Here is a 26,037-nt window from a genome sequence, read left to right on the forward strand (position 1 = left end):
CGTTTTATTTTCAATTTTTACGTCTTTTTCCATCACATCATTGAGTTTTTTCTAAAAATTTACTGTTTTTGAGAGTTGTAAAAAAAAACGAAATATGAAGCATAAAATTGCCTTGAATGACTATCTAAAATAAACTCTTGCCATTTTAGCTTTTTTTCTCAAAAAAATCAAATTTTTCTAAATTAAATTCAAAATAGAGAGGGGAACGATTTTTGATTGAATGCCATGGTAAATTTTACGAAACCACCCTCCTACATCTCACCCTCAGTCCTGCTTAACCAATCATTATAATGCATGTAAATGAGTATCTGATTTGCATAGGTACCTACCTGTTGAGTGACACACTTTCTAAAATCTGGAAAATACGGTGCAAGTTTTCTAATCACTGCCAAGACGTAGATAGAGATACAACACTATAACATTTCAAAGCTTGCAAGGAAAAAAAAAAAAAAAAAAAAAACTGAAATATAAAAGTAAATTGAGATAAAATGAGAAAATTTGTAAAACGAGATGGTAAAAATAACGTACAAGGCGAAAATATCGTGTTTATCGCATTAAAAAGTATTTTTATAAATATTTCACCCGGTACATTTAACCCGGATATGTATTATATGTTCGCTAAAGTACAAATACCCGTTACCCGTACAAAAAAGAAAGAGTTATGCAACATTATAAAATGATTTCACTCGGTGTATGAATTTTTAAAATTGCATTTAGTCGAGACAAATTCAGCGATTTATTGAATATGATTTTTTGTGCTTAAATGAATTTTATTTAATCTTTTTTCATATAACTGGATTGTGTGTGTTTTTTTTTAGTACGTATGTTCCCTTTTTGAGTATAGAAATTTGTTTAATAAAGTAGTGTATGATTATTTTCAATGATATCGTTAGTAGAATTAAATTAAAATTTACTCTCGTAATGGTTTTTAGTATATGTTTGTTGGTCTTTTGTTTTACCAGTTTGGTCTCAATTTACCATAAAGCTTTACCCCCACCATCATCCCCTATCTTATGGTTTCATTTACAATGATGAATACCTATTGTATGCTATGTACATATACAATGACATGATATATTTTGTGATAGGTGGGAATGAGAGGAAGGGAGGCATTGGAACGTGACCGGAAACACGACGGGTGTTTTTTTTTTTTCACCGAGCTTTATCCTTTATTCGGTATTTATTTTAATGAAATCGCGGTAATCTGCTTTGATTTTATAATCGTATAGCGAGCCGATTGTGTGTTGTGTTTGTGAGGGGGTTAGGAGGACGTTGAACTCGTAACATATGGCGACAAAAGTTTATTCCTTGGCGGTATAAAATTCGCATTTTTGGTTATAAAATGGCGGTAGTTTGGCGGGTAATAAGCGCATTAGCGGCGCTATAAAAAATGTTATTTGTCTGCTTTGATCTGTAGTGAATGGTGCTGGATATTGACTATATAGTGGTAGATGTTGCTAGATGGGTATTTTCGCGGCGTAAAATGCCAGTATCATTTGATAATGCTTTTATGGTACGATTATTGGTAGTGAAGTTGCACGTGGAAGACGTTTTATTATGCTGAAAAATGCGTAAAATGTACGAATATTATGGTGGATGGATATGTGTGAGCTGCGCTGTGCAGTATGGTTGTATGATGTAAATACGAGTGTTTATAGGGCGAATTGATCCACGGACGTCATCGAGCTGAGAAGTACGTTTTCTGGTGTGTAAGGCAAGTCTGCGAACAGAAATGGGGTAGTTTTAGTTTATTACATAGGTGTGGAGATGGATTGAATTTTGGGTTGCAGTTAGATTTTAGAGTGAATGTAATGTAGAGAAGACTGCAGGGAACTGATTTTATCTAATCAAGTTTGTCTAAATACATAGGTCTGATCAAATCGAATTATTAAATTGATCTGATCAGATCATAAGATTGGTAGTATCTATTTGAGCAGATCTTATCAGACCTCATGAAATCTGTGCTCATCAGAAGAGATGAAATAAAATGTGATTAAGTAAATCCGATCCGATCAGAGCAGATCAGATTTGGACATTCTCTAAACCTAATTTTATTTGACAAACTTGCATGAGATCTGATCAGATCAGTAAGTTGGCCATACCTGAATAAATGTGACTCAATGTACTTGATAAGTAGATACAATTTGATTTGACCTAGCTTTTAGATTGAAAATGATTACTTAGATCAAATCAGGTACGGGCATTCCATGGATCCAATTTGAACTGATCATATCAGAAAATTCGTCAACCGATTTTATCTGACCTGATAAGAACTTTTAAATCTACTCAGTAAAAAGAGATCAGATCTGAACGAGTACATTGGCCCGTTTGGATCAGATTGATTAGATTTGTGCAGACCTTTTCAATGTTTGATTTGATCTAATTATATCCGATCACAGCACATCGTATCTGGACATTACAAGAGAGTGATTAGATCTGATCAAATCTAACTTGTTTGGTTGGATCTGATACATCACATCAGATTAGATGATGCACGTGTGCCTGAGCAAATTGCATCAGACCCAATAAAATTTGTGCTGATCAGCAGAAAATTGAAATTAGAATTGAAGCATGTGTTTCCAAAACGCACTAAGTCCATTTTTTTGATTTCGAGATAAACACAAAAAACTGTGTCAGACTAGTACATCGCGTGGTTTCACATTCTACTCTAGCAAAAGTGCTTTGTGTATCCTTTCGGATACTAACTCCATTTTGAAAAAAAAAAAATCACTTTAGTGCGGCAGTAGAGCGTGTGTTATGTTGCAAACTCGTGGACTTAGTGCGTTTTGGAAACACAATTTTTGCTGGTGTGGACTTAGTGCGTTTTGGAAACACAATTTTTGCTAGTGTGGACTTAGTGCGTTTTGGAAACATAATACTTTCGGGAAAGTAAAAACGCTGAAAATAATATTTAGTGCCGTTTGAAAAAGTAGGTATTATTCTCGTCCTAGAAGAGCAAAGTTGAAAATGATTTTTTGATAATAACACTCTTTATTCTGATCGTTTACACGAGACAAAATATAAACTTAATACCTAAAGAACAATATTTGGTTTAAAAATTTTATGAAAATAACTAATTGAATTATTTTGAAATCAAAATAATTCGATGTAACATGCAACAGGTTTTCTCTTTCACAAATTTAAACACCAAAACGTAAAACACACTCCTGATGATATTAAATCTCTAATCACTCACAACACATTTTCTAACTGGCAGAACTTTTGGTCACAACAAACTTCAAACAAACTCTTCCAACATAAAAAAACTACTCTCCCCTGGAAAAATCTAGGCCACCTGAACAGAAAAGAAGAAATCCTGATTACCAGACTAAGAATAGGCCACACAAAAATTACTCATAACCACTTATACCAAAAAGAACCAAAACCCTCATGCCAATTTTGCAGAAACGAACCCACATCCATCCAACACATACTTTTCAACTGTCCCCAACTAAAACAAAACAGACTTACACTACAGATAAAAGAAAACCCACCTACTATCCCTGACGAACCCTCAGAAATACAAAAATTCATCTCCCTAGTAGAAAACATCGGCCTCACAAATCAAATCTAGCCCCCCCCCCCCTTACGGGTGTAATAATCTTGTAATTATAAACACCCAAAAAAAAAAAAAAAAAAAACGAACGATTCTCATGCTGAACTTCTTACCATTATTTGTTATTGGACTTAGTGCGTTTTGGAAACATAGAAATGGCGCACGTGGTTTTCAATGATTCGTTTCTCATGGAAAAAATAATTTTTTTTAAAAATGTGATAGACCATTGTGTTCGGGAAGTGATTTCACGATAGATAGCGTTGTTATCTCAAAAATGTTAAAAATGGACTTAGTGCGTTTTGGAAACACATGCTTCAATTGTATCTAGCCAGGAAAACGTGATCAGATTAAATTGGATTTACTCAGATCTCAAGAAAGCGATGAGATCTGATCTGCTCTGATCTGCTCCGACCATTTTAGATCATCTTGATTAGACCCGATCTGATTTGATCCAATTTAATCTGATCTGATCCGATTTGATCTGATCTGGTTTTTAAATAGATTTAAAAACTACAACAAAAACCAGATCTGATCTGATCTGAACTCAACTGATCTTATCTGATTTTTTTGTCCCCATTCCCCACAAGATCTGATCTGATTTGATCTTATCTGAACCGATTTAATCTTATATGATTTTATTTGATCTTATCTTATTTGATCTGATGTGATGTGATTTGATCTCATCTTTTCTTGTTTGATCTTTCTTATTTGATTTGATCTGATCTTATTTAATCTGATCTTGTTTGATCTGATTTTATGTATTTTTGATCTGATCTTATCTGATTTTATTTGATTTGGTCTGATGTGATCTTATTTGATCTGATCTGATCTTATTTGATCTTATCTTATTTAATCTGATCTAATCTTATCTTATTTTGATCTTATCTGATTTGATCTGATTTGATCATATCTTATCTTATTTGATCTGATCTGAACTGACTTTGTTTGGATCTGATCTGATCTGATCTGATCTGATCTAATCTTATCTTATCTGATGTGATTTGATCTTATCTTATTTGTTTTGATCTTATCTTATCTAATCTGATCTAATTCTATCAGATCTCATCTCATCTCACCTTTTCTGAACTGAACTGAACTGAACTGATCTGATCTGATCTGATTGGATTTTATCTGATCTTATCTGGACTGAATCAAACTGAGCTGGTCTGATCTGGTCTGATCTGGTCTGATCTGATCCTTTTTTTTGTCCTCATTCCCTGCAAGTTCTGATCTGATTAGATCTGATCTGAACTGTTTAACCCTGTTTGATCAGATCTGAATGTTTCCTCACGAGCACCCCCCCCCCCTTCCATTCTATTTCACCAACCCTCATTCAATCGGACCACATCAGTAATTTTAACGCTCCTGAATAGATGTGATTTTACATGCGCTTATCTGAATAGTTGAAGTCTACCCATAAAAATGTGATTTCAAAGATCTAACAAGATCTGATCAGCCCAAATCTGTTTGATCGGATGGCATTAGATCAAATCCGAGCATTTTTTGAATCCGAAATCTTATGATCATATCAGAATATTAGCCATATCAGAGCAGGCTTCATGAGAACTGATAAAATCTGTGCTGATCGGGCCTGATACAATCTTATCGACTCAGGGAATAAAGTGACCAGATCGGATTAGATATCCTCAGACTCGGAGGAAGTGATCAGATCGGATTAAATCGACTCAGCCCGGTTCTGATTAGTTTAATTACCTACAATAAAATAATCTGATCAGACTAGTTTAAAACCTCCTTGATAAGATTTGATTGGATTAGATCATAGCAGATCAGATTTTTGTGTATTCTCAGAATACAATTTCATTTGACCACACTCTGATTGGATCTGCTGGTCCGGTCAGATTTTCACCCATCAAAATTCAGAATAACTTGTGCAATGTTTTACAAAAATTCTGGTCCGTTTTATCAGACTTCCGTTATTTTAAATGATTTTTCAGGTAAAATTTGATATTCAAAAACCGATGAATTGTTTTGAAAAATTAGGGAACATTTTAAAATCATTTAGGTAGGTACCTACAATTTTTTCCAAATAATTTTTCATTTTTTCAAGACATTTTCATCAATTTTTATGTTACTTGCCAGTTTAATTATTTCTGGTTGTTTTTTATCGCATTTCGACGTTTTATCAACTATTATTTTGCTAGATTATTCTACAAATTTGTTCATATTTTTGAGAATTTTTTTGTGCAATTTATAGGTGCAATATTTTATAAAATTTTTGTTTTTAAAAATTTTGTTTTGACATGTTCAATGTTTTTTTTTTTTTGACATTTTTGTTACGTTTCTAGTGATTTGTAATTTTTTTGGTAAAAAGAACCACATTAAGATTGAATTTAGGAAATCTGCGGATATGAAACACTTTGAAAAGGTCTGCTCAGATATGATGACTTGTCTCTGAGGTAAGTAGGTAATTGTGATTTGACCTGTTTTGACAGGCACAATTTATGTTAAATGAGATCTGGTCGAACTTGATCTTACTCCCGGGAATCAAGATTTTATGACTATGTAAAAAATTTAAAAGAATATTCTAAGAAATTACTCAATACATTTCTTAATATTAGGTATTGTTCCATAAAATTCGGATATTTCGTTGATTCGACTTGCTTTTGACATAAAAAAGAACTCGATACTCACTTATCTGAAACCAAGGATCTTTCGACCCTGCATCTTCTCTTCCAGACTGTAACGCATTTCGAATTGCAAATACCACGCCTATGCTTAAGCATAAAGGAGGCTCCCCTGTGTCTGTAAAATTATGCAAATTACGATACATGAGAATTTTTCAATTTAAAAAATCACACGATTATAAATGATTACTTTTCGCTCTCAGAACACCAAATGGATTTGGAGCGTTTCTTCGGAAATAAACTCTGAACTCGACTGGAATATCTTTGGCTCCTGGAATCGTGTAGTTCTGCAAAAATACTCTAGGATTAGTCGAGTGCAAAATTAACGTTTGTACTCGTATTTACCCGAGAAAAAAAATTCAAACTGACCCATGTACGATTAGTCAACAAAGCTCCGGTATTTTGGTCGAAAATTAATTTTTCATTTAACCAGTAACCTAAACCCATGACATAGGCGCCTTCAATTTGACCTAGATCTACAGTAGGACTCAAGCTTTGACCTACATCTTCGAGTAAATCTACTCTGGTGATCTGTAAAATGATGAAATCAGAAAGCTGAAGAGCACGATCAAGGCAAATTCCGTATTACCAAATATTGCCCAGTGAGCAGATCAACTTCAACTTCGGAGACGGCGGCGCCATAAATGTTGTAGTTGATGTTTTCTGAAGGGGAATACCTACGAAGAATTGTGTTATTTCAGCGACTTAAGCATTTAAAATTGGAACCAAATTATGATAAATTCTATTAGGTTTGCTTACATATATTCGCACAACAGATCGACATTTTCAGCAGCAGCTGCTGCGATCAATTCGGGCCACGTTTTACCTGGATTTTTTTGCTTTACAGGTTCGAGTCTGGCGAGTAATATTTTACAACACTGCAAAGCAGCCTGAAAACAAGCAGCAGAACATTCGAAGAAATTGTGAATTGAGATCACGTACCTATTGCAAATGCTGGAAAATTCGAGTACTTACGTAAGTAACACCATCACTAGCCATACTAGCTCCAGTTTTCCCATTATTTGGGCTGGTTAAAGATGTCGAAGCTTTGATTTTAATCATATTTACATCGATTCCTAGACTGTATGCTATAGCTTGAGCAACCTTTCCCAAACAAAGTATTACTGTTAATCATTTAATTAGGGTCTGATGTTCAGATATTGGTGCAGAAGATGCGTACTTACTTTGGTATTAACACCCTGCCCCATCTCAATGCCTCCGTGGCTTACGGCTACAGATCCGTCGTACATGTAAATTGATATGAGAATATGGAATGGCATAAAGACTGAGTGTGGATAATTCATCGCTACAAGAGAAATGCCTCGTTTTTTCCATCGATTGGCCTTTTAGTGAGGAGTTGAAAAACTATTTTAAAAATATAGGTGATTAATTGGGTTTTGGGTAGTATGAGTTTTTACCTTATTGAAGTCTTCGATAGACTTTCGACGATTTATTAAATCAGAACTGAGTTTCACGTCCTCAATCATTGGTGCTATATCTGAGTACAATTCTGGATTCGTGTTCGACAATCGTACCAAAATAGGGTCAACATCGATAACTCTGGCGATATGATCCATGATGCATTCGATTAATGCAATTACTTCTGTGCTGCCTGCGAATTAATGGGCATTAATTTGCTTATTTATAAGGTTCTTTTGCAACCGGATATTTTGAAATCGGTTTGGTTGATGATGAATTCTTTGCATGACATTGAGGTAATGATGTAGAAAATACCTGGTCCTCTGACATATATATTTGTCGTACAATCAGTTCTTATCAGATGGTGGGTGAATGTCCAAGTGGATGAGTCGTAACAATTTGAATAATAGATCATTACAATTTTATCTATAGGGTGACTGTTTTTGGCTCCGACGTCGGTATACATATCGATAACCATGCGTTGGATTTCACCTTTTTCATCAGTTGATACCTGGACCAAAAAAAATGGCATTTTTTTGCAAAAGAAAGGTAGAATTTTTCATCCAAATTGGTGGATGTGAAATTTATAATGTGGTGGGTATCCAATATCCATAGGCTTTGAAATACCTCGTATTTTCCGTACGTTGGGTATCGTTTACCGAATGCTTCCATATTTGTTTCTAATTTAGCCACCATTCGAACTGGCACTTGCATATTGTAAGCTGCCACAGCGCATGCTGTTGTTATCAATGTGGATCTTTTCGATTTAGCGCCATACCCTCCTCCTAAACGTCTCACGCTCACGTTAATGCTGAAAAAAATGTTCAATTGGAATGCTATTGAAATGGAAAATTATATTAGTATTTCAAGTTATCGTTTTTAATCAAAAACGAAATTCAAAATGTAAAAAAATTAATTTTCTCAAAAAAATCAATTTTTTGATTAAAACTTTTATTGGTACTTTTTCATCATTTTTTCTTTCTAATTTAACGAAAATTTTGATCAATTTTATTTCAAATTTTCAATTTTAACCAAAATTAACTTGAAATTAAAAACGTAAAAAGATTAACTTTTTTCAAAAAAAAAAAATCAAGTTTTTGGTTTTATTTTTCAAGACTTTTATTTATTGTTTCTTTTTTTCTATCAATTTGATGAAAATTTTATAAATTTTAAAATCATCATTTTTAACAAAAATTGACTCGGTATTTTTTTTTTGACCAAACAAAAAATTCAATGGTTGGTGTACTTCGAAAAAGGACAGTCTGTAGAGTTTGAAAACGTGTTGAACTCGATTTTCAGAAATCCGACTTGTGGTGCCTTTTCGTTTGAGAGGTCACTAACTTCATCTTAAAAATCTGTCAGAATTCTGCCAAACAATCTCCCTTTAAAGAGAACCCCTTCCCTCGACTCTTGTCCTCTTTGAAACAAAAAAATCAAGAAAAATGGAATAGATGATTTTCAAAATTTTTAGCCCCCAACCGTCTCCTGAAAGCTCAGTTTTAATTTTGGAGTGAACAGATTTCAGAATCGAAATCGGTGCCTTCGAAACACTATAGCTCCAAACCCATACTGTATTGTTCAAAATTTTGAGTCTCAAGCCTGCCTCTAGTACTCTTGGAAGAAAGGCTTGAATTTCGATTTTAGGAGAATCAAAATCTGCGATATTTGAAAATTCAAAGAATAATTCGGTACCAGGATTGAATTTTTAAAAATTTTGAAATCAATCTCCCTGTAGGTGGATTAGTTAATTTTGGTTTTGGGGCCAACCTGGTTTCAGAATCAAAATTAATGCCTTCGAAAACACATTTATTTCGATATTCAAGTCACTTTCTTCGATGGCATAAATTTTTCTTCTGAATAATTTCCTTTTTTAAAAAAAACCTCTCCAGGGCCCCAGCTGGAGCCTTCCAAAATCGAAAAAACTTCTCTCGGTCCCAGAAAATATTAGTTCCCTTGTAAGGAGCACCCCATAGTTGGAGAAAATTTTGAAAATTAATACAGTGGTGCCAATTTTTTGGTCATTTATGTGTAAATTTTTGGTAATTTTTTTTCGATTATCTGAAATTGGAAATAATGACAAGAGAATTGGCACCACTGTGTTTCAAAATATTTCTCCAGTTTCAGGAAAGATATTTTTCAAAATTTTGGTATAAATAATGCGAAGTAAGTATTTGCCAAAAAAAAATAATTTCAAAATCCAAATTTACTCAAAAATAAAAGATATTTGCAAATTTTCGATTGCTGAATGTAACCCTAAAGAAAATAATGCATTCTCTTTGAGGGCCCAAATCTCCCCAGGGGTACCACCGGAGCTGAATAGAAATTGTGGATAATTTTCAGCCCAAAATGAAGGTCTCTGCTGAATTTGGTCAAAATCTGCTGACTTTTTTTTCGTGATTCCCCCTAAATAAATATTTCAAAAATTGCCAACACATTTCTCACTTTTTTGAACAATTTTCATAATATTTTTTGTTAAACCACTTTCTGTGAAATTTTTCACAATAATATTTTTCGAGAAACTTTCACAATTTGAATGGTTTTCGACTCTGAGACGTTCAAGTGCTATAGAAATTTGAAACATCAAGTTTAGTTACCTGTTCTGCGGCATGTTTAAAGCTAAAGATGCATTGAGCTGGACCATCTTAATCCATTGAGAAGCAGGGTAAATATCCATCCCATCCTCAAGTGGGACACACAAACAAGTTTGAGTCTCCATATGGTAATGATATTGACCTCCCATCAATAAGGATCCTTTTATATTATGCTTGAGATCTTCTGCGAAAAACGTTGAAATAATTCATAGTTCATATTTATAATAAAACCCCTCCTCTATCCTCTCCACCTTGGGACTTTTTGATGGGTGCCAAAAAAATTTAGTGACTATTTTGTAAGCTTACTTTTTTCATTGGTGGCGTTTTTTTGGACACGTTTGATTTCTCTGCTTTGATCACCAGACTCAACGATCCCCTTCAGATCCAAAACTGGTTTACGTATTTGTCGAATATTGACGATCACTAGGTCAGCTGCTTTGTTAGCCAATGTTTGAGTTTCAGCGATAACTACGCCCACAGGTTGACCAGCATATAAGATCTCATCGTCAGCAAAAAGCTACCAATTGAAATAAAAATTAATCCGATTGTGATTTTTTTTTCACGTAAAACCAGAAAACGAACAAAAAAATAAGTACCTGTTCGTCTTCTTCAGTGATTAATTCTTCGACGAAAGTATTTCTTCCTGGGATATCCTTTGCGGATAAGAATTTCACTACACCGGGCATATTCTGAGGGGAAATCAGGCGATTGATTTGTTGAGTTGAAATGTATGTACCTAATATGAATCATATTTTACCTTTATGAGAGTGGTATCTATGTTTATCAATTTCCCTGGGCCTATTTTAGATACTACAAAGGCTGCGTGAAGTTCGTTCACTCGAACTGGGATATCATTGACGTACTCAGCTTCCCCTGAAAACCATAATCAATGTTTCTCATGCGATGATTTGTGTACTTCTGAGAATTATTTCGGGAGCCCTTGAGCTTTACCAGCACATTGTGTAAAAGCATCTAATTGTGGCATCGGTTTGTTCACAGGCCACACAGATTTATCAGTCTGGAAATCCTGTTTGCCTGATGATAGTGGTCTAGTCAATAGAGAACCTCCACTGCGATACTTTTCTGAGATGGAATCTGGTGATAAACTGAGCACGAACTGAAATACAAATAAAGCCAGGTACATATAAATTGAATTTTTACTGCAGTTTTTTTCTTCATATTATTCAGAGAAAATGTGAACCTTGTAGAATAAATTCACAGCTAATGATTTACGGTATTCGGCTGATGCTTCGGTGGGGTGATTATCAGGCTCGAGTTCGGATTTGAGAATATTACAAGCTTCTTTGAAGACATTGGTGTCTAGGAGACTTTTATCTCTGATGTAATTTTCGGTTTTTGTGGCATGAACCTGTGTATAAACACGACAAAGACCAGCAATTACACTTGGAATAAATTCTAGAGAGGTATTTTTCAGCAGGAACCTACAAAATAGGGATTAATTCCTCCATAGACTAAGGCTGGTGTATCGATGACTTTGTAATTGGCAGTTTTGTCGACTTTGATGAGGAATCCAGCGTTGACGTAAGCGTGGGTATTCTGAGCTCTTTGCATAATCTAGGTACATAGAAAAAAACCATGATTTGTATTCTCAATATCTGGTTGCCAAAAAAGGGGTTAGAAAGTTGAAGAAATATATACTTTATACGAAGTATAAACGTGATTAGAAGAATCCAATGCTGGCAGTATTATTTTCAATATAATTTTACATCGCATATCTAAATCGAGGTATTGTGCCAGTGAATAAGTTGATGTTACCCCATCTGAAGAACCTGCAACATAATTCATGTATTTGTTAAAGTCTTGTCTGAAAATCTTAAATTCTGATTCGACAATTCTTTACTTAGGCACTAACCTATCACCAATTGAGCTCCAACAGTTTCCAATATCAAATACAGATCGGAAGGAAACTCTCGATGTGAATGTTTAATCGATAAATTACCAGCCAAGGTTGCCACCTATAAAAAAAATATGGCCCTCGTAGGTGAAAATTTTCACCACAGGTCGTATTAAAAAACTATTATTTACATTTCTAACTGGTACGTTGGCTATTAAATCGATGTGATTGGTGAGTTTTTTCAAGTAACCGAATTTTTTGGGCTTTTTTGTAGCCTTTTCATTGAGTATTTTCATTGTTTGAGTTAGAGACATGTTGGCTCCTAGGGTGAGATTTTCAGAATTGAGCGAATAATTGTGTAATTCGTCGACTCCATTTATATCGATGTAAATGTCTTGAAGTTCGGATCTGTGAACTCCTAAAATGAGATAAAAATATTTGCTCGTGATAAATATGAATAACAATGTTCTCGAAAGTTTCTATCTTCTCTCTCATGTTTAAATTTCTCGTCAACTGTGGCACAGCACTTTGTAAATAAAAAGTACCATACCTATTTAAATATTTGAGTGTAAATATCTATGAGGTAGATGTATTTTTGCCAGTCTCTCTATCTTATCTACTCTTTTAGTTGATAATTTTGTAAAATTACACCAATTACACGCAAGTCTCGAACTTTTAGTACTGTTCCTTTCTTATTCCTTTAAGAACCGAAATTATGAAAAGCCCTGAATTTTTTAATTTGTTCACCAAAATTTATGAAAAAAGAGCAAAAATGTATAACCTATGGTTACTACCTTGAGCTGTATTTCCACCCACAATCATGTACTTGGTGCCAACTCGAACCATTTTCTCAAAAATATCGTAAATTTCTTGGACGTTTTTCACTCTGAACCATCTTGCCCCTTGTAACTCGATCGAAATCGATTTGTCGAGTGTTTGTAACTCTTGATCAATACCCTTGTCGTATCCATTGATTTTGCACGTGCCATTGCAAGGTTTTTGGGTTTTGGAGCAGATTTTGAATTCTGTCATAACATCCTGAGGAAAGCGAATGAGGTGATAAGTTCAGGGTCAGGATTGGAAGGCTGATCGATGAAATTTGAGTTAGTAAAGTATCTACTTCAATATCTGCACATTTTTTCTTCAACTCTGGAGTAGCATCACTGGCTAGAGACTTGAAAGCATCCAAAATCGGTCTGTATCCGGTACATCTGCACATATTACCTCCGAAAGAATTCTCAACATCGTTCATTTTAACCTCCTCGTTTCCTTCGAGTAAGCTAAATTGAAACAAAATCTGTCTTTAATTGAACTATAGAGTTTGCAAAGATAATCTTGAGAAAATGGTATCAGACCTGAACATATTCATAACCATCCCAGGGCTACAGTATCCGCATTGAGTACCATTAAAGCCAGCCAGAGTTGACTGGACTTTATGGTAGCCTTCTCTTTTATTTCCTATACCTTCAATGGTGATGATATTCCACCCATGGCAACTAAATATGGGCATGAGACACTGCAAATAATGTTTAAATTATGAAAATTTCGTCCATGAATACCTAAACATCTGTGTGATAAATTTTCATTAACCGAGTTCACTGCGAAGACTTCCTCCTCGCCAGTTTTTGGATTTGGTCTTTCGACGGCAACTATGCAAGCACCGCAGCCCCCTTCCAAACACATGGATTTGGTGCCTTTGAGATTGGCATAATTCCTGATATATTCATTCAGAGAAGTCTCAGGAGGTACATTGGTATCCACTGGGGGAAAACAGTCAAAAATATACATGTAAATTTGTAAATATACAACCAATCAGTCTTCAGTTGTCAGTAGAGAAGAGAGTGGAATTTTTTTTAATGTTATAGAGCCTGCTGAAATTGTTTCCGATTATCTCAAGAAAAATTAGGTATTAAAAATCCCAAAACTGAACATTTTTCTTGTGCCCTCTCTCCCCTTCCGAAGCAATCGAATAATTTTTCGCGTAAAAGTAACATTATGTAAAGAATCTATGTGTACTTTAATTTAATTTTTTCAAAATATTTTTATCAGATTGGTATAAGATTGTACAAAATCGAAAGTTGACCTGCTTCAATAATTATGTTCTAATAACAAGAAAAAAGATCTAACCTGTATGGATAATGTTGTTGATTTTAAACTTGAACATTATTTTATTTTTTATTTTTTGAAGTCTAGAAGTTTTGAATCGTGCTTCTGGAGTCGGTCAGTTTTGGAGAAAAATCATTATTCAAAACACGTCCTGTTCTTTAATGAAAATTATATGATGTTATTCATTTAAAAATAGGTATAAACAGTGAACTCGTTTAAACTATCGCCAACATGTAGAAAATATTTTTTTGTCATTTATTTAGTCAGGTAGGTAAAACGCCTTATCGCGTTATGGATTATGGGATTATGATATGTAACTTAACATGGTACCTACCTAGAAGTGCATAAGAGAAACGTTCAAAACATGTACTTTGTCGCTAGGAAACTTCCATTTGGGTCGTAAAAATTTATGATCTCAAATAAGTAGATGTTCTTACGTTTGTGATTAGGTTGGTCTATCCCAATTTTGTATTTCGTCTCCTCTGATTGGGGTTTCAAGTATGAAAATTTTGATAAAGAAAAAAGAAACACTTCACGAATCTGATCTAAACGGAAGTAATCGATTTGGTACTGATCTGAAGTGATCCAATCTGATGAAATCGGAAGTAGGTGGTCTAATCTGAGCTAAATGAGATCTGAAGTAATAATTTTTGACGAGCAATGAGACCTGATGTTACCCATCCGATCTTATAAAATCTGAAGTGACCTGATCTGATCTGATGATATTTGAACTGATCGGATAAAATCAGATCCATAATTATCTGGTCTGATCTTTTCTGATGAGAACTAATGTAATCGTATCTGGTAATCTCTGAAGTGACCTGATCTAAGTTAGATCCGCAGTAATCTGATCTGAGAAGATTTGAAGTAATCTCATCTGATAAGACCTGCAGTAAAGTTATTTTGTCTGATGAAAATCTGAGTAATCCGATACAATAATTTCTAAAGTGATCTGACGTAATGAGAACTGAAGCAATTTTATCTGATGACACTTGAAGTGATCTGATCTAATATGATCTGAAGTGATAAGAACACTAATACGACGAAGTAATCTGATGAGACCTGATATGATCAGATTCAGATCTGATGACATCTGAAGTGATCCTATCCAATAAGATCTGAAGCGATGAAATTCAATCCTATCAGATGAAATCAGAAGTGATCTGATAAAATAAAATCTGAAGTAATGTTATCTGATCATATCTTAAGTAAAATCCGATCCAATGAAGTCTGATCTGATCCGATCCGATCCGATCCGATCAGGCTTGTCTGATTAAATCAAGTTTAATGGAGCTTTAGAATGATTCGAGTGAAAGTATATAGTAATAACAAATGACGCTGATAAATTTTTATTGTGTCAAAATTTATTATTGTGAAATCAAACATAAAACTTATAGTGCGAATTGATCAATCGAAGTGCCTGAGCTGAGATGTACGTTTTCTGGGGTATAGGGCAAGTCTGTAATGAAAAAACACTTCAATTATTCACAAATTTTAAAAATTCTGCGAGCACACATTACTTAGGGTTATTTCGAATTATTCTACTAATACTCAAACGAAAAAAATTAGATCTGACTGGGTTGGAAAATTAGCTATACCTGTGCAGATCTGATCTGATATTTGCTGATTTAAACAGGTCAAATCATATCTATCAGTAGAGTCAGATGTGATAAGATCTGATCGATTCAGATTATATCTGCTCAGATATAATTAGACCAGTTATGTTAGGGCAGGTTAATAGATCTCATCAGAACTTTTTCGATCTGTTTGATTTGAGTTGATCAGGCCTATTCAGATCTGATCAAACCTGTTTGTAGCTGTTTGCTGAGATCTGATTAGATGAAATCCGGTCATTCTTTGAATTCAATTTGATTTGAACGAATCAAAATTTTGGCTCGACCAAACCTGATCAGATCCAATTATTTTCTTTCAGTGCAGGTGGATGTATTCTTACTTAATTGGAACCAGTCATCATTCAATCCTGCATCTTTTCTTCCTGCCTCTAACGCATTTCGAATTGCAAATACTACTCCTACACTTAAGCATAAAGGTGGCTCCCCTGTATCTGTGAAACAAGAAATTTGAGTACCCAAATGAAAATTATTGTCGATCGATTTTTTTTTGTGGTAGTAAAATGAATTACTTTTTGATCTCAAGACACCCAACGGATTAGGTGAATTTTTTCTAAAATATACTCGAAAATCAGCTGGGATATCTTTAACTCCAGGAATGGTATAATTCTGTGGAAAATTTCACACGATTAGGAATTTAATTCAGATTATTTTGTTTGTCAACTCATTCTGCTCAAAAGAAAAAGTTCACTGTGTACCCAAGTTCGATTAGTCAGCAAAGCTCCGGTATCTTGATCGTATATCAATTTCTCACTCAACCAGTACCCTAGACCCATAACATAGGCACCTTCAACTTGACCCAGATCAATGGTAGGGCTCAAGCTTTGTCCTACATCTTCCAATAAATCGACTCTATTGATCTGTAAAACAAGAAGTCACGTAGGTACAGATCAGCCCTGGGTGAGACAATCTCAATTTCTAATTCATATAATTTCATACCAAACATTGACCAGTCAATAGATCAACCTCAACTTCCGAAACAGCAGCTCCAAACACGTTGTATTGATGAGAATAACTCGCCGTATGAGAAAAACTGTCAAAAATTAAGAATGTTTAAGTTTTACAGCTAGTCTGATTAACCTAGACTTGGTAGGAGGACATCTGGATACTTACAAAGATTCACAGCATAGATCAACATTCTCAGCAGCTGCAGCTGCGATTATTTCAGGCCACGATTTACCCGGATTTTTTTGTTTGATAGGTTCGAGTCTGGCGAGCAGTATTTTGCAACATTCCAAAGCAGCCTAAGGCCAGAAATTTTAGCTAAGTGGACATCGAATCAGCATCCATTAAAAGAATAGGTGCTCGAAATACTTACGTAAGTAACTCCATCACTCGCTGCACTTGCTTCTGTGGGTCCATCGTTGGGACTCGTCAAAGCCATAGATGGTTTGAATTTTATCATACTGATATCTATACCCAAAGTATAGGCAACAGCCTGGGCAACCTTTTACCATTAAAAAAAATGATGTAGGAACTATAATCATTTCAACTTGGAATTATGGAGATTTAAAAATTGTAATTTATAAATTACGTACTTTGGTGTTGATACCTTGACCTATCTCAATACCTCCATGAGTGATGGCCACAGATCCATCGTACATGTAGACCGACATTAGAGTGTGATACGATGCAAATTTACCAAGTGGATAATTCATCGTCACCAAAGATATGCCTCGTTTTTTCCATCGATTGGTCTATCAAAATGAATACATTTTTTTAAAATATTGTCGATTCAGCGAGCATTTGACAAAAGTGAAATTTCGTTTTACATTATTAAAGTTTTCGATAACTTTTAAACGGTTCTTCAAGTCTGAATTCTGCTTTATGTCCTCAATCATGGGTGGTATATCAGAGGAAAATTCCGGTTTAATGTTGGCCAATCGTACAGCTGTGGGATCGAGATTTGTGACTTTAGCTATATGCTCCATTATGCATTCTATTAGAGCGATTACTTCGGCACTGCCTGTGAAAAAATGCCTGCGTTCTAGTCAAAATGTTAAAAAGTTCCTTAATCTGATCCTTTGTGACCTACGGGGGTTTAATTCTTTTTTGGAAATTTTTTTCTAGTGGATTTGCATTTTCATGCCCTCAACTTGACTAAAAAAAAAAATGGGAGTTTTAAGAAGAGTCGAAAGAACATGCAAAAGTATGCACCAGCAAAACTTTCAAGAGCTGAAGTGCATTTTTCGATTTTTTAAAGAATTTTAAAAAGTCAAAATGACCAAAATTTTACCGAATTAACCAAGGAACCTAAAACTTGGTTTATGCCCCATTTTTCACCCCCTCAAATTGATTGGAAACAGTTTCGAGCCATTTTTATCAATTTATTGTAAACCGTCCAAAAGACTTTTTAATGTTGAAATTGTCACAAAATTTTACCAAATGAAGCTGGAATGCTAAAATTCACTTTATACCTTAATTTCAACAGGCTGCGTCCACATGAATGCGTTTCTGGCCGTTTTGGATCCTCCGGTAATATTTTGGAAATTCCAGTTTTCCACAAAAAAAGCCAAAAATTCTGCACAATTTCACTTTAAGACGTATAATGATTGATAAGATGAAAAAAAAAACAATCTTTCACATTAAAACCCATACCTATTGTTTTTAGTTCAATTTTTTTTATTTTTTGTAAATTTTGAATGATGAACTTATAATCATGCTTAAAAAGATGTGTGCTATTTTTGAGAAGAAGGGGGGGGGGGGTGTTTTTTGTGTACTTACCACTAAATAATAATTCATGATGTTGGATTGTAGGCCTACTTACCAGGGGCTCGGATGTATATATTGGGTGTACAATCGGTTCTCACGGTATAATGGGTCACTGTCCAAGTAGATGGGTCGTAACAAGATGGAATTCTTTTTATAATAATCTCGTCTAGTGGGTGATTCAATTTGGCCCCATGATTGCTGTATAATTTGACGATCAAGCGTTGAATTTCACCTTTTTCACTCACTTCCACCTATTCGCAGAATTTTAAATTAGGTACCTACGAGTATTTTTTTAACCAGGAGTATTTCCAACTGATCAGAATATCTGTGCAGTTGATTTGATATGCATATGTATGTACCTACCTCGTATTTTGCATACATGGGAATTCTTTTGCCAATAGCTTCCATGTTTGTTTCCAATTTGACGACCATTCGAATTGGCACTTTGAGATTGTAAGCTGCTACAGCACAAGCTGTTGATATCACTGCTGATTTTTCCGATTTCGCCCCAAAACCTCCGCCGCATCTTTTAACGCTCACGTTGATACTGAAATGAAAATGTGTTTGTTTAAGACCCACCTGTGGATTGTTCGAAAGTGCACTAAATAAAGAACCATTTTTACAAGTTATTTGAGAGACCCTATTGTCACATTATTGTAACAAAAATTAGTATTTTTATGAGGGCACCTTTTTTTTTTTTTTTTTTTTTGGAAAGGATTACTTATTTAAATTAAAAGTTAGATTTGATAGTTCAAAACTTAATTTACAATCTTACTTCATTTGATGACTTTAGTGGCGAGGAGAAAGGAATTCAGGGGAATCAATTTTTTTTTGTTTTGAATAAAATTGAAACAGAAAGATAAACTTTTACTGTGAAAGTTGTATTTTGAGCCTTTCAAACGATTGTAAATATGAACCTCCTATTTGGTCTATTTTGAAACTTCCCCAACAGATTTACTTCTTGTTCAATCAGCATTAGATTTATGAATCTTCAGATATAAGGTCCAGTAGAAGGTAACTAATAAGTTACCTGTTATCTGGCATATTCAAAGCCTCAGCTGCCGTATGTTGGACTGCTCTGATCCATTGAGAAGCAGGGTAAATGTCCATTCCATCTTCGAGAGGAACACACAGACAAGTTTGAGTTTCCATGGTGTAATGATATTGGCCCCCAGTTTCCAAAGACCCGCTGAACTTGTACTTAACATCATCTGCGAAAAAATACCTAATCGTAAATTAGTGGAGGCAAATTAGCATCATATTTCGAAAATAAAAACATTTTTGGCTACCAAAGATTTTATGATGAAAAATTGTCAAGGGTAGTCCCCTGAATAATTCCTGAGAATTACCACCCCACAGACCCCTTGCTAATTTTTTTATCGGGGGTTAAACCCCCCAAAATGGTTTTTTTGCAGTTTTATCCTCAGGGGTTGATTTTACGTCAAAAATAGCTTTATATTTCAGTTCTACGTCAAATTTCCGATCTAGTGACATATCAACTGCCCTTGTACCTTCAAGGGGGTGGAGCTGGAACCATTCAAATTGGAGGGGTTTTCTAAAAAACACAAAAAAGCGATCGGCACGTACGAGGGGTGAAATGGGCTCCGAGAGTGTTTGGGTTGATACTAGCATGGAAATATGAGGGGAGGGGGTTGAAAATTTTTGTGGGGATACCTACTAAGGATATACATAACATCCTGAAAAATTTTCAAAATCGGTTACAATGGGGCTGAGAAAAGTGTTATTAAATTTTCAGAAAAGGGGGGTTCCCCAAAAAGGGGAGGTGGTGTGGATCTGAAATTTTCCACGCGGTAGTTTCTCGATGGTGCCCACCTTCCATGCTAGTATAAATCCGAACGCTCTCGGCGGTCATTTCACCCCTCTTATGTGCCGATAGATTTTTTGTGTTTTTTAGAAAACCCCTCAAATTTGAATTCTTCCAGCCCCACCCCCCTTAAGGGTAGAAAGACAGTTGATATGTCACTAGATCGGAAATTTGACGTAGAACTCAAATATAAAGCTATTTTTGACGTAAAATCAACCCCTGAGGATAAAACTGCAAAAAAAACATTTTGGGGGGGGTTCAACCCCCCATAAAAAAATTAGCAAGGGGTCTGTGGGGTGGTAATTCTCAGGAATTATTCAGGGGACTACCCTTGACGATTTTTCATCATAAAATCTTTGGTAGCCAAAAATGTTTTTATTTTTTCTTATTTCCCTCCACTAAATCTCTTGAAGAGTTTTATTAACTCTTTAGAGATGAATTTCCCAAAACTTGAAAAAAATTAAAAAGAAGACCAACTTTTTCTTCGAGCAGCAATTTTCTCATCGTGTTTATTTATTCTTATTTCATTTCCGGAGTCAACAATGGTTTTGAGATCCAAAACTGGTTTACGAGTTTGTTCGACATTGACAATGACCTTGTCGGCTGCTTTATTAGCGAGAGTTTGAGTTTTAGCTACAACTATTCCGACAATTTGACCAGCGTGTAAGATCTCTTTATCAGCAAGAAGCTACCAATTATTTAAAAAATTTCACCATTAGTTTTTGTTTGTGTACGTATTCAAAGCGATGATTGTTGGAATTTACATATTGGATACCTCTTCGTGTTCGAGCTTGCCTTTGTATGCTGTTGAAAGGCAGACATTTTTACCTGGGATATCTTTAGCTGATAAAAATTTCACTACACCTGGCATATTCTGTACAGAAAATAAACGATTAGGTCATTTATCGGATTGGAACTCTGAGGTTATTACTTAGCTACGAGTAACTTGATGTGTTACCGCTTGATGTGTTACCTCTATTGCACTGGTATTTATGCTGATTAATTTCCCTGGGCCAGTTTTGGATACTACAAAAGCCGCATGAAGCTCGTTAACTCGTGCTGGGATATCATTAACGTACTCAGCTTCTCCTGAAAATCCAAATCGTAATACATCCATGATCCATATTAATGTCGTTGCTGTCTCATGATTCAGCAAGTATTTTAAGTCTTACCAGCACATTGTGAAATAGCGTTGATATTATGTATCGGTTTGTTCACAGGCCACAGTGATGGATCAGTTTGGAAATCCTGCTTTCCAGATGATAAAGGTCTGGACAATAAAGAACCTCCACTACGATACTTTTCTGAGATGGAATCTGGGGATAAACTGAGAATGAACTGCGAACAAGGTAAGATAGCACTCAGGTTTTCTTTCAAGGTACCTATTAAAAGAAAAAAATATTATAAATGCACCTACTTTGTAGAATAAGTTCACAGCTAGTGAAGTTCTGTACTCGGGAGATGCTTTTGGAGGATTATTATCAGGCTCGAGTTCAGATCTCAGAATTTGGCAAGCTTCTTTGAGGACATTGATGCCTAGAAGACTTCTACCTCTGATGTAATTTTCGGTTTTTGCTGCATGAACCTGTGAACAACACAATAGTCAGAAACGTAAATTCGAGTAAAGGTAGGGAATTTTTTTCAAAAGTAGGTAGATTACGAAATTAGGATGAATTCCTCCATAGACCAAAGTAGGGGAATCGATGACTTTGTAATTTGCATTTTTATCGACTTTGATGAGGAATCCAGCGTTGACGTAAGCGTGGGTATTCTGAGCTCTTTGCATAATCTAGAAGAAAGCAATAGTTTTTATTCTGAAATTCTGAATATCTGGTTGCCAAAAACGTGTCCTAGAAAGTTGAAGAAATACCTTATATGACGTATAAACGTAGTTAGACGAATCCAAAGGGGGCAAAATTATTTTTAGTATAATTTTGCATCGCATATCTAATGCAAGATATTGTGTCAGTGAATAAGTAGACGTGTCTCCGTTTGATGAGCCTGTAACATTTTGATAAATTGTGTCAAAGTGTTATAAAAAATTCTTGCTGGTATTTGTATTTGACAAAAACGATTAAATTATGCACTGACCTATCACTAATTGAGCTCCGACAGTTTCCAATATCAAAAACACATCGGAAGGAAACTCTCGATGCGAATATTTAATTGATAAATTGCCAGCTAACGTCCCCACCTACATAAAAAATATGATCATCATTGATATGGAATTTTAATGGAACAAATTCAAATCTGTTATTACGTTTCTGACTGGTACGTTGGCAATCAAATCAATATGATTGGCTAATTTTTTCAAGTAACCGAATTGTTTGGGATTTTTCGAGGCCACTTCGTGCATTACTTTCATGGTCTGATTCAGAGAAATGTTCGCTCCTAGGATGAGATTTTCCGAATTCAGCGAATAATCGTGCAATTCGTAGACTCCATTTATGTCGATGTAAATGTCTTGTGGTTCGGTTCTGTAGGCCCCTAAAATAAGAACAGGCTGTTAAATTTTGACATTTTCACGATTTTTTGATGAATTTTTTTTTTAGCAGATGCTACTCGAGTTGCCTAATGAACGAAGTAGGCAATATCAGTGCCTTTCTCTTTGTACTCGTTCGTACTTATTCGGCAATTACATGGATTACACTATAGATATCAGCGGGCTATATAGGTATTTGTTTCGAGCTCTACGAGTATCTTATCTCGTAATTTGGTTTATAATTTTTCGCGAATGGACTGCAGATAATAGGTGATTATAATTACCTATTATCTGCAGTAGTAATTTAAACAAGCTCTTCTTCAGTTGTTATCATCTTCTTATAAAACGAATTAAGAGCTAAAACCGACGATTAACTGTTCACGAAAGCATGGAATCCGTGCCTATCTAGCCTATTTCCAACTTATTACAAACATTTTATAAAACCTATCGAATTTTCAAGCATAATTATCGTCAAAACTTGTGTAAATAACCTACCTTGAGCCGTATTTCCACACACAATCATGTACTTGATGCCATCTCGAACTATTTTCTCAAAAATATCGTAAATTTCTTGGACGTTTTTCACTCTGAACCATCTTACCCCTTGTAATTCGATCGATATCGATTTATCGAGCATTTTTAGCTCTTGTTCAACGCACTTGTCGTATCCATTTATTTTACACTGGTTATTGCAAGGTTTTTGGGTTTTGGAACAGACTTTAAATTGAGTCATTATATCCTGAGAAAAGTGAATGAGGTGATAAGTTCAGGATCAGGATTAGTGAGCTGAGGGATAAAATTCGAGTTAACGAGTATCTACCTACTTCAATATCTGCACATTTTCTCTTCAATTCTAGAGTAGCATCGGTGGCTAGGGACTTGAAAGCATCCAAGATTGGTCTGTATCCGGTACATCTGCACATATTACCCCCGAAAGAATTCTCAACATCGTTCATTTTAACCTCCTCGTTTTCTTCCAGTAAGCTAAATTGAAAAAAAAATCATTCTTTAATTGAACTATAGAGTTTCTAAAGAAAATCTTGGGGAAATGGTATCAGACCTGAACATATTCATAACCATTCCAGGGCTACAGTATCCGCATTGAGTACCATTAAAGCCAGCCAGAGTTGACTGGACTTTATGGTAGCCTTCTCTTTGATTGCCTATACCTTCAATGGTGATGATATTCCAGCCATGGCAACTAAATACAGGTACTAGACACTGTGAATAATATTCAAATGATAAAATATTTGATCATAGAGACCTCTGAATGTAATTAATTGTCACCAACCGAGTTAACTGCGAAGGCTTCTTGCTCTCCAGTTATTGGATTTGGTCTCTTGACAGCAACTATGCAAGCACCGCAGCCTCCCTCCAAACACATGAACTTGGTACCTTTGAGATTCGCGTAATTCCTGATGTATTCATTCAGGGACGTTTCTGGAGGTACGTTGGTACCCACTACAAGCAAACAAATTTGAAAACGTGCTGGTACATTTACCAGAGTAAGGAGATCCATTTAAATTTTGTTTTTTTTAGCAAGTGTTGGAATTTTTTCTTAAATTTTTTCTAATTTGTGTTCGAATTTTTTTTTAATTTTTAAAACTTGTTTTTACATTTTTTTTAAATTTGATTTTAAATTTCTTCAAAATTTGTGAGCCTTATGAGAACTTTTTGATACGTCATTACTCTGCGATTTGAACATGACCAAGCTAGAGCGAAAGCGCATATTATTCTAAAACTCCTGTAACCAAACAAAGCTCATTTTTGGGTTTATAGCGAATTTTTGAACATTTGAAGCAAACAAAAATTTAAAAAACTGTTTCAAGGGCGATTTTTAAACTTCTTTATGAAACGCTAATTCTCTTGAGCAAAGTGAACCTGATTTACATTCTATGAAAAAGTTTACGAATTGTCCTCGAAAAGTCAAAACTGCTTTTTAAAATGTTTTCAAAATTTCAAAAATTCACCAAAAATCCAAAAATGAACATGAAGATCTGGAATTTTGGTGGGGAGGAGCTTTAGGATATGCTCTTTCTATGTACTTTGGTTTCGTTCAAATCTGAAATAGTGAGCTGAAAAGGCCCCCTTGTTTGGATAAATTTAGTCCTAAAAAATTTTCAATCAAGCTTTTCTTATTTTGTTAATAATTTTTTAAAATTTCAAATGTATGTTTTGATTTTTCAAAATTTATGAACATATTTTCTAATCATTGTTAAATCTATGTACTACCTCTTACTCCTCTTCCTCCTCCCACATGAAATAAAATAAAAGTCAATTGAAATTTTTTTGAGTAAAAATACTCACGTTGAATCTATTTTATTTACTTGACTCGTTTCAAAACTTCCTTCAAATTTGAAAAAAGGTAGGTACGTCATTTTAAATTAAAATTCCGTTACCAGAAAAAAATACACCTTTCCCTTCCCTATCCCAATAAAAAGTAAATGTGAAAATGAATCTAGTAATCATTAGAAATAAAAGCCCTTATTGAAACATTTTTTTAATCAATTTTTTTTGAAATATTGACTGGAAAACTCAGCTTTTTGTTCCTACGAGTATTTTTGAGAATCTTCATCCTTTCACTAATTTTTTAATCAGCTGCGTCGAATTTCGAAAAAAAAATTAAAATTATCTTACCCTAATTAATTAAAAGTTCGTATTATTGAAACTTTTTTTTTGATTGGTACCTAATTTTTTTTTTATAAATATTTTGAAAATTTTGGAATTTTGCTGGAAGATTTTCAGAGCCAAACATTGATCAAAAAGTTCAGTTTTTTGTACTTAGGTAGAGTACCTATTTTTGAGGTGATTCTTTCACATCAGTTTTTTTAATGAGTTGCGATTTCTAAAAAAATACTTGATAAGAATAGTCTTTTCCTAAAAATTACGTTCTTAAGAGTAGAAATGTGATCTACCTGTATGGCTGTTGTCGTTGATTTTGAACTTAAGCATTTCTTCTTGAATTCTATAATATCGAATTGCGTCAATAGAATTGATCAATTCCGCAAAGAATTTGTTTGGTCAACTTACACACTTACACTTTTGGGGAGAAATTTTCACTCGTGACTGTAGGTATGTTACTATGTATGTACGAGTACCTCTACCTATGTTACGCTACATACTATAAGTGTCCTACACGATAAAAAATTTGAGTGAATCACCGCTGAGATAAAAAATTAAGTTAAAAGGGCACAGTCCAATTCTGTGTTATTAAT

The 26,037-nt window shown here is 34.6% G+C and overlaps 2 protein-coding genes across 2 annotated transcripts; both read right to left on the reverse strand.

Annotated features, from left to right (window-relative positions):
• Positions 1–1,534: 1,534 nt before the first annotated feature.
• Positions 1,535–14,401, reverse strand: LOC135846795 (xanthine dehydrogenase/oxidase-like). Its single transcript, XM_065366076.1, has 26 exons — positions 14,194–14,401; positions 13,657–13,826; positions 13,422–13,582; positions 13,187–13,346; positions 12,861–13,104; positions 12,258–12,484; positions 12,085–12,187; positions 11,871–12,001; positions 11,658–11,786; positions 11,413–11,580; positions 11,163–11,328; positions 10,969–11,084; positions 10,808–10,900; positions 10,518–10,728; positions 10,215–10,395; positions 8,248–8,431; positions 7,936–8,131; positions 7,620–7,813; positions 7,386–7,544; positions 7,177–7,305; positions 6,961–7,091; positions 6,791–6,878; positions 6,571–6,732; positions 6,392–6,488; positions 6,209–6,319; positions 1,535–1,720 (listed from the first exon to the last, which is right to left on the reverse strand). Exons 1-26 carry the CDS (start codon positions 14,228–14,230, stop codon positions 1,653–1,655), a joined length of 3,816 nt encoding a protein of 1,271 aa, XP_065222148.1. The 5' UTR covers positions 14,231–14,401; the 3' UTR covers positions 1,535–1,652.
• Positions 14,402–15,512: 1,111 nt separating this feature from the next.
• Positions 15,513–25,992, reverse strand: LOC135848592 (uncharacterized). Its single transcript, XM_065368528.1, has 26 exons — positions 25,738–25,992; positions 24,114–24,283; positions 23,883–24,043; positions 23,647–23,806; positions 23,318–23,561; positions 22,601–22,827; positions 22,432–22,534; positions 22,211–22,341; positions 22,001–22,129; positions 21,758–21,925; positions 21,513–21,678; positions 21,314–21,429; positions 21,116–21,214; positions 20,818–21,028; positions 19,546–19,726; positions 18,879–19,062; positions 18,571–18,766; positions 17,576–17,769; positions 17,342–17,500; positions 17,122–17,250; positions 16,917–17,047; positions 16,743–16,836; positions 16,502–16,663; positions 16,316–16,412; positions 16,127–16,237; positions 15,513–15,631 (listed from the first exon to the last, which is right to left on the reverse strand). The coding sequence occupies exons 1-26, from the start codon at positions 25,772–25,774 to the stop codon at positions 15,564–15,566; spliced, it is 3,828 nt and encodes a 1,275-aa protein (XP_065224600.1). The 5' UTR covers positions 25,775–25,992; the 3' UTR covers positions 15,513–15,563.
• Between the last annotated feature and the right edge of the window lie 45 nt (positions 25,993–26,037).

The sequence above is a fragment of the Planococcus citri genome, chromosome 5 (assembly GCF_950023065.1).
Source record: "Planococcus citri chromosome 5, ihPlaCitr1.1, whole genome shotgun sequence".
Classification (NCBI taxonomy): domain Eukaryota; kingdom Metazoa; phylum Arthropoda; class Insecta; order Hemiptera; family Pseudococcidae; genus Planococcus; species Planococcus citri.